This window comes from Carassius carassius, chromosome 17 (genome assembly GCF_963082965.1).
Source record: "Carassius carassius chromosome 17, fCarCar2.1, whole genome shotgun sequence".
Classification (NCBI taxonomy): domain Eukaryota; kingdom Metazoa; phylum Chordata; class Actinopteri; order Cypriniformes; family Cyprinidae; genus Carassius; species Carassius carassius.
Genome location: NC_081771.1, coordinates 21,472,503 through 21,481,749, shown reverse-complemented (window position 1 = coordinate 21,481,749; position 9,247 = coordinate 21,472,503). Strand labels below are relative to the sequence as shown.

The 9,247-nt window shown below is 42.5% G+C and overlaps 1 protein-coding gene across 1 annotated transcript; it reads right to left on the bottom strand.

Moving 5' to 3' along the window:
* Window positions 1-161: 161 nt before the first annotated feature.
* On the bottom strand, window positions 162-870 carry LOC132091056 (synaptic vesicle glycoprotein 2C-like). Its single transcript, XM_059497823.1, has 2 exons — window positions 720-870; window positions 162-420 (listed from the first exon to the last, which is right to left on the bottom strand). The coding sequence occupies exons 1-2, from the start codon at window positions 854-856 to the stop codon at window positions 162-164; spliced, it is 396 nt and encodes a 131-aa protein (XP_059353806.1). The 5' UTR covers window positions 857-870.
* Between the last annotated feature and the right edge of the window lie 8,377 nt (window positions 871-9,247).

The window sequence follows — 9,247 nt, the reverse complement described above, 5'->3', positions numbered from 1 at the left end:
TCATTTAAGTATCCTCCGATTTCATTTATAAATTATTTTCATAAAAAAAATGTTTTTATATCATCAAATAAAAATCAAATGCTACCCAAATTAGTTTTTTCTTGATATAAACGAGAAATAATGACTTTAATTTAGTACGCAATAATGCTATCATTTTTATGTTATGTATTTTTTGGTTTAGTGTTTGGTCCCAGTATGACAGGATTGCCAGATGATGCCAATTGACTGTGTGTGTGTAATGTGAGTTCAGTCTGTTTAGTTGGAGGCAGGCATAGAGCTGTCAGTCCTCCTGCCAGCAGGAGTGTAGATAACATAAGCGGAGGTATGGCACAGTTTGAGCCCACCAGCTGCCCAAACACTACATTTCCCATGATGGCTGCCACACGACCAGCTCCAGTGAAAACCCCCAGAGCTGATGAGCTAACAAAAACTGGAATTAATACAGTCATTCTTTCAATTCTCACAATTCTTCTGTTCACAAAGGCTGCATTTATTTGATCAAAAATACAGTGAAATTGTGATATTACACCTGAAAATTAGTTCTATTTGAATACATGTTTAAATGTAATTTATTCCAGGGATGCAAACTGAATTTTCAATTTTTCAGCAATTTTCCTTTTGACCAGTAGTGTAAATTATGTCTGTTTTGATTGTCTGACCTCTCTGCATTTAAGATCAGTACCAATATAACTTTATTACAAATTAATATTGGGGTTCACCGTAGTTGTGTGGGGTAAAGTTCAGTTCCCAACACGTCTAGAGCGTTCCAGGAGATGACATAGACGCCGCTTAACACGCAAGACATGATCACACTCTGAGCTTTGGTCTTTACTACATAGATCATGAACACGCTCATGCTGGACGCCACCAAACTGACACCTATCAGAGAAAAATCTGCATCATTATAATAATATAATAATAATTATAGCACTTTATTCTTGAATGTTTTGTTAAGTGTAGTAATTAAATATTTTGAGCTGTCATTCAAACACTGGAAGACAAAACCTGATGTACTAACAAAGCAGGATTTTCCCACCAATTCTGTCCATGAACAGGATAGTGAAGATGTTTCCTGGCAAATTTGAAGCAGCTGTTATAAAACCCTCCACGTACACTATAAAAAACACATGAACACATGCAAACGACACGAAGCCTTGATAAAAAAATACTTGAATATCATGACAACAAAGTTCACTTCCTGATAGTATAACTAACAAATTTCAAATTTTTTGTGCTTTTGCTGATGAGAAAAATATTGAGTGGTCTCATTCAGTCTGCTTTTAGTAACATTAACATGCAGTTTTGACTAGATCACAGCTTTCATTTTCTGAGTTTTGGACTCGAGACACATTGGCGCGTGAATACCCTCCATCCTCGGTTCTCTTAAAAAGCTCCGGATACCACATCCATAACCCATAATACCTGCAGGATCATTATTTCCATTCACTCCACCCCCTCCCTTCTGGGCTCCTATAGATTATTTATCGTCTCTACTACGGCTTGCTAAGTAATGTTATGTTAGCTATATTACGCAGCTACGTGTGCTAATGACACATGCTTCATGAAAAAATATGTATGATCAAAATACAAAAAAGAAAGATTTACCTGTCCAGCAGAAATAAAGCCATCAAGGAGTCCCTTTTTAGCCCCTTGAGTTCCCTCAGTTCTCGCCATCGCTGGAAAGCCACGACGATATTAACTCGTGTTTTATTTCTTTGTTTATCCAAAGACTTTTTGTTCATTGCCTTTTCTTGTACTGTTACTGTTTTCCTTTTTTTGCCTGGTTTGCCTTCACTAACTGCATAGGCTGGTACTGTGAATTTTGCTTGCTGTTTCTCTGCCATTGTTTTGGTATTCCTAGGATCTGTGCCTCTTGAATTCCTCAAATCAAACGTGCGCGCGCAAGTGGGCAGGTCATGTGTGGCAAAAGTGTGGTTGCCATGGTTGCGAGAGAGTGACAGTCGCCTAAGCCAATCCTATGTTTCGTCCCGAAATGGAAATAATGAGCTGTGTTTAATACAGATTAAACGGTCTAGAGTCACTCGATTTTTATACTCTTTTTATCAGAGTACTTACATTTTAATTATGCATTGATATATATAGAAAGTTTAAACAAATTTGGAAGAAAGTTATTTATACATTTGTTACCTACCCTGCCTTTAATAACCAAGGAATATGCTGGTGGTGAGGAGCCCCATGTCGGCCAAGGTGAGATGGAGGTCACAGCAGCGTGCCGTGGGCAAGAGGAACACACAGGATCTCCACCACATCGCTAGCGTTTGCCCACCCACAGACCACCAACCGCAGCCAGTGGAAGAACCCGAACCTCACAGAAACATGAGGATCGCTGACCACTGCATCTGGACATAAGAAACTACACTTAGGACAAATTATTCTCCATATGAAATACACAAAGGTAAAATAAAGATGATTTTTTAACCTGCTTTCTCAACAGCCTCTTCATATGAAGGTTTCTTTCTGCTGGACGCCTGGTCATCTAATGGAAACATTATATATATACAGTACAGTACAAAAGTCTGGACACACCTTCTCATTCAAAGAGTTTTCTTTATTTTCATGACTATGAAAATTTGTAGAGTCACACTGAAGGCATCAAAACTATGAATTAACACATGTGGAATTATATATGGAATTATATAAATAACAAAAGTGTGAAACAACTGAAAATATGTCATATTGTAGGTTCTTCAAAGCAGCCAGCTTTTGCTTTGATTACTGCTTTGCACACTCTTGGCATTCTCTTGATGAGCTTCAAGAGGTAGTCACCTGAAATGGTTTTCACTTCACAGGTGTGCCCTGTCAGGTTTAATAAGTGTGATCTTTTTGCCTTATAAATGGGATTGGGACCATCAGTTGTCACATGGATGCACAGCTGATAGTCCTACTGAATAGATTGTTAGAATTTGTATTATGGCAAGAAAAAAGCAGCTAAGTACAGGAAAATGAGTAGCCATCATTACTTTAAGAAATTAAGGTCAGTCAGTCTGAAAAATTGGGAAAACTTTGAAAGTGTCCCCAAGTGCAGTCACAAAAACCATCAAGCACTACAAAGAAACTGGCTCCCATGCAGACCACCCCAGGAAAGGAAGACCAAGAGACACTTCTGCTGCGAAGGATAAGTTCATCCGAGTCACCAGCCTCAGAAATCGCAAGTTAACAGCAGAGCCGTATACAGGTCCTTCTCAAAAAATTTGCATATTGTGATAAAGTTCATTATTTTCCATAATGTAATGATAAAAAATAAACTTTCATATATTTTAGATTCATTGCACACCAACTGAAATATTTCAGGTCTTTTATTGTTTTAATACTGATGATTTTGGCATACAGCTCATGAAAACCCAAAATTTCAAATATAAAATCGCAAAAAATTAGCATATCATGAAAAGGTTCTCTAAACAAGCTATTAACCTAATCATCTGAATCAACTAATTAACTCTAAACACCTGGAAAAGATTCCTGAGGCTTTTAAAAACTCCCAGCCTGGTTCATTACTCAAAACCGCAATCATGGGTAAGACTGCTGTCCAGAAGGCCATCATTGACACCCTCAAGCGAGAGGTTCCTCACCTGTTCCCAGAGTGCTGTATCAAGGCACCTCAGTGGGAAGTCTGTGGGAAGGAAAAAGTGTGGCAAAAAACACTGCACAACGAGAAGAGGTGACCGGACCCTGAGGAAGATTGTGGAGAAGGACCGATTCCAGACCTTGGGGGACCTGCGGAAGCAGTTGACTGAGTCTGGAGTAGAAACATCCAGCTCCACCGTGCACAGGCGTGTGCAGGAAATGGGCTACAGGTGCCGCATTCCCCAGGTCAAGCCACTTTTGAACTAGAAACAGCACCTGACCTGGGCTACAGAGAAGCAGCACTGGACTTTTGGACAAATTTTGCATGTCTTTCGGAAATCAAGGTGCCAGAGTCTGGAGGAAGGCTGGGGAGAAGGAAATGCCAAAATGCCTGAAGTCCAGCGTCAAGTACCCACAGTCAGTGATGGTCTGGGGTGCCATGTCAGCTGCTGATGTTGGTCCACTGTGTTTTATCAAGGGCAGGGTCAATGCAGCTAGCTATCAGGAGATTTTGGAGCACTTCATGCTTCCATCTGCTGAAAAGCTTTATGGAGATGAAGATTTCGTTTTTCAGCACGACCTGGCACCTGCTCACAGTGCCAAAACCACTGGTAAATGGTTTACTGACCATGGTATTACTGTGCTCAATTGGCCTGCCAACTCTCCTGACCTGAACCCCATAGAGAATCTGTGGGATATTGTGAAGAGAAAGTTGAGAGACGCAAGACCCAACACTCTGGATGAGGTTGACCCGGGCGTTGGAAGCGACACATGCGCTGCGGTTGCTCGGCTCTCCCGCTGCAACCTTCTGCACTTTTTTTATTTTATTTATTTATTTATTTGATAGGGACAATGCACATTAATGAACATCTGCATTGAAACAACAAAAACAGACGTAAACATGCCAGATTATAGCCACAGGGCTAATTTACATCCGTAGTCCCTTAATTGGCAAATTACAGAAATACAGAACTTATAACATACAAAATGACAAAAATGAATAAGTTCAAGCAAAGTAAAATAAAAGTCACTTAATGGTCACAAAACTGGTTTGCTTTAAGCCACACTTTGAGTTTGATTTTAAATATAGGAAATGTGGAACATTCCCTTACAGTGATGGGGATACTGTTCCATAACTTACAAGCCTTCACAGACAGAGCATTTTGTCCAAAGGCTGTTCTTCTGAAAGGCACCTCACAGTCACCTCTAGTGGAAGCCCGTGTCCTGGCACCACTGTGAGTCTTTAATTTAAAGAAGTCCGACATGGGAGATGGGGCTAATCCATTTAACACTTTGTAAACAAAACAGGTATATTTAAAATGTTTAAAATTCTCTAGACTTAATAGATTATGTGTTTGTAATATATTACAAATATGGAAGGAAATTGTTTTTTTATCAAAGACTTTTAAGGCATTTTTATAGAGTGATTCTATTGATTTGAGTGTGTTCATACCAGTCAATGTCCAACTTGTACAACAATATTCAATATGTGATAAAATCATAGAATGTAGAAACACCTTAGCAGCCCCAAATGGTATAAATTGACGGATTTGTTTAAAATTTCTTAGATTTAATTTTACTGTACTCTATATTCTTTTTACATGTTTTTTAAAACTTAATGTGGAATCAAGGGTCACACCAAGGTATTTGAATTCAGAGACGATTTCTAATTCTTCTCCTCTTAAAAATACACCAGATTGTTTAATGCCGCGGGACTGTTTAGTGAACATCATACAAACTGTCTTTTTAGTATTGAGTAGCAGACAGGATTTAAAAAGCCATTCATTTACAGGGACCAAAGCGGAGGTCAGGATGGCAGAAGCCTCTTGAGCACTTTTTGCACTTGTGTAGATGACTGCGTCATCAGCATACATTTGAAATTCAACATCAACACAAGTGTTTGGAAGGTAATTTATATATAAACAAAATAATAAGGGACCGAGTATTGACCCTTGAGGCACACCAACGGGAACATCTAGGAAAGACGATTTGACACTGTTAATGTTAACACACTGTTTTCTTGAGTCCAAATACGATTTAATCCATTGAATGGCATTTGAGGAAAAGTTAAAATATGTCAATTTAGATAATAAAATCTCATGATTAACAGTGTCAAATGCTTTTTTTAAATCTAAAAACATAGCACCGACACAAGCACTATTGTCCAATTTACTTTTTACTTTTTCTACAAACAAACTGTTGGCAAATTCAGTTGAATGATTGGTGCGGAACCCAAATTGCATCGAATGCAAGGGAGAGTGGCCTTTATTTAGATGCTCATTTATAATTTTAGCAACCCAACTCTCAGCGACTTTGGAGACCACTGGAAGGATACTGATTGGTCGGTAGTTGGCTACATTTAATTTATCACTAGATTTAAAGATTGGGGTGACTAAGGCCATTTTCCAGAAGGATGGAACAATTTTCTGCTTGAATGATAAATTGATCATATATGTTATTGGAGCAATTAAGGAGTCTTTACATAATTTTAGAGAATGTGAATCGAACCCATAAGCATCCTTTGCTTTGGAACTCTTAAGCGATCCAATGATGTTGTCTACCTCCTGCTCTGTTATTTCACACAAATTGAACACAGGCTTGGAAGGATCAATGGGTCTAGTTATTTTCTCAGGTGGCTCAAACAGTTCAGTTATCTCCCTAACAAATTTAGAAAAATATTGGTTAAATTCATTCGATAGAGAATTTGGGTTATTTACTACAGCGTTGTTAATTTTGAGTTCAAAGTCTTCAATTGATTCTTTCTTTTGTCTACCAAGTAATTTGTTGAGATTTTGCCAGATCTTTTTGCCATTCCCTTTTGCATCAGTGATAATATCCATGAAGAATTTTGCTTTTGCCTTTCGCATATAGTTAGTGACTTTATTTCTTAAGGATGTAAATTTTTGCTTATCTATTGTAAGACCTGATTTTAATGATTTTTTAAGTTGCACATCCCTCTCCTTCATTAATTTCCTACACTCATCATTTAACCAAGGTAACAACTTTCCTTTTCTCTTATTATGGCTTCCTCTTTTGGTAAAATTGGATTGGATTGATTTTAGACTGAAACAGATTACTACAATTCTCTATGTCCTCACTTTGATTTAATTCACTCCAATCGGTTTCTTGCAAAGCCGCCGCAAAGTTTGGCATTTGGTTTTTTGGAATAGCATTATACACAGTATGACTGTGTGAAACTTTGAAACATCTTTTTGTGAGCTTTCTTGAAAAAAAGAAAGCATTGTGATCTGATAAGCCTGTCATAAAGTTAAATGTTTTTGTAATTCTTTCAGGTCGATTGACAAAAAGTAAATCTATTAATGTTTTGGAATGTGAAGTTATCTAAGTGGGCTGTTGAATTAATTGTGTGAAATTATAGCGGTCTGTAGTTTCTTTAAGATGTTTTCTAACCTTCTTTTCATTCCAATTTACGTTAAAATCACCAATAATAATGGTTTCTTTATTTAAATCACAATATTTGAGAAAAAGTTTAAATTTTTCATAGAAATCCAACTTTGCAGATGGTTTACGATATACACATATTATGGTAAATGACATTGAAGATGAAAGGGATACGTCTACTCCGACACCTTCAATTTGGATATCCTCTGGCCATACAATCTGTTTACTATTAAAAACATCTCTCACATACAACAAAACTCCTCCACCCCTACCATGCTCCCTGTCATTCCTGTACACATTATACCCAGGCATATTTACAACAGAATCTGGAGAGTTATGTGTCAGCCATGTTTCAGAGAGGCCTATAAAATCAATGTTGGAATTGCAGAGCAGATGTTCTAGCTCTTCTAGTTTAGGTGCCATACTCCTTATATTTAAATGGCCGCCTAATAAGCCTTTAGGTTTGGCTCGCGGATCCCATATTATTTTTGCCTGATTCAGAGTATGGAAAATATTAGATGATCTATGTCTTTTCAACACGAGATTCCTGGTTTTAGTCTGTATTGTTACTTGGGCAATGGGTGGAAACTGCGGTGTGGAGCACTCACCGGTAGAGGTGACAGTACCTGACTGCACTGCCGGTGACCGCCACGGATTTTGGCTTGTCCATGGATATGAGACGTTTGCAATGGATCTTTGCAGTCGGCAGCCTGAGCCTGGTCTGGTAGTAGCTGGACTGTCGCTGCTGAGGCCTGAGCCTGGCCTGGTGGTAGCTGGACTGCTGCTAAGGCCTGAGCCTGGCCTGGTGGTAGCTGGACTGCTGCTGCCAAGGCCTGATTCTGGCCTGGTGGTAGCTGGACTGCTGCTGCCGAGGCCTAAGCCTGGCCTGGTGGTAGCTGGACTGCTACTGCTGAGGCCTGAGCCTGGCCTGGTGGTAGCTGGACTGCTGCTGCTAAGGCCTAAGCCTGGCCTGGTGGTAGCTGGACTGCTACTGCTGAGGCCTGAGCCTGGCCTGGTGGTAGCTGGACTGCTGCTGCTGAGGCCTAAGCCTGGCCTAGTGGTAGCTGGACTGCTACTGCTGAGGCCTAAGCCTGGCCTAGTGGTAGCTGGACTGCTGCTGCTGAGGCCTGAGCCTGGCCTAGTGGTAGCTGGACTGCTACTGCTGAGGCCTGAGCCTGGCCTGATGGTAGCTGGACTGCTGCTGCTGAGGCCTGAGCCTGGCCTGGTAGTAGCTGGACTGCTGCTGCTGAGGCCTGAGCCTGGCCTGGTGGTAGCTGGACTGCTGCTGCTGAGGCCTGAGCCTGGCCTGGTGGTAGCTGGACTGCTGCTGCTGAGGCCTGAGCCTGGCCTGTTGGTAGCTGGACTGCTGCTGCTGAGGCCTGAGCCTGGCCTGGTGGTAGCTGGACTGCTGCTGCTGAGGCCTGAGCCTGGCCTGGTGGTAGCTGGACTGCTGCTGCTGAGGCCTGAGCCTGGCCTGGTGGTAGCTGGACTGCTGCTGCTGAGGCCTGAGCCTGGCCTGGTGGTAGCTGGACTGCTGCTGCTGAGGCCTGAGCCTGGCCTGGTGGTAGCTGGACTGCTGCTGCTGAGGCCTGAGCCTGGCCTGATGGTAGCTGGACTGCTACTGCTGAGGCCTGAGCCTGGCCTGGTGGTAGCTGGACTGCTGCTGCTGAGGCCTGAGCCTGGCCTGGTGGTAGCTGGACTGCTGCTGCTGAGGCCTGAGCCTGGCCTGGTGGTAGCTGGACTGCTGCTACTGAGGCCTGAGCCTGGCCTGGTGGTAGCTGTACTGCTGCTGCTGAGGCCTGAGCCTGGCCTGGTGGTAGCTGTACTGCTGCTGCTGAGGCCTGAGCCTGGCCTGGTGGTAGCTGGACTGCTGCTGCTGAGGCCTGAGCCTGGCCTGGTGGTAGCTGGACTGCTGCTGCTGAGGCCTGAGCCTGGCCTGGTGGTAGCTGGACTGCTGCTGCTGAGGCCTGAGCCTGGCCTGGTGGTAGCTGGACTGCTGCTGCTGAGGCCTGAGCCTGGCCTGGTGGTAGCTGGACTGCTGCTGCTGAGGCCTGAGCCTGGCCTGGTGGTAGCTGGACTGCTGCTACTGAGGCCTAAGCCTGGCCTTGTGGTAGCTGGACTGCTGCTGCTGAGGCCTAAGCCTGGCCTAGTGGTAGCTGGACTGCTACTGCTGAGGCCTGAGCCTGGCCTGATGGTAGCTGGACTGTCGCTGCTGAGGCCACTTGTGCAGCATATGTGTTAAACGGCCCCTCGGGCCCCT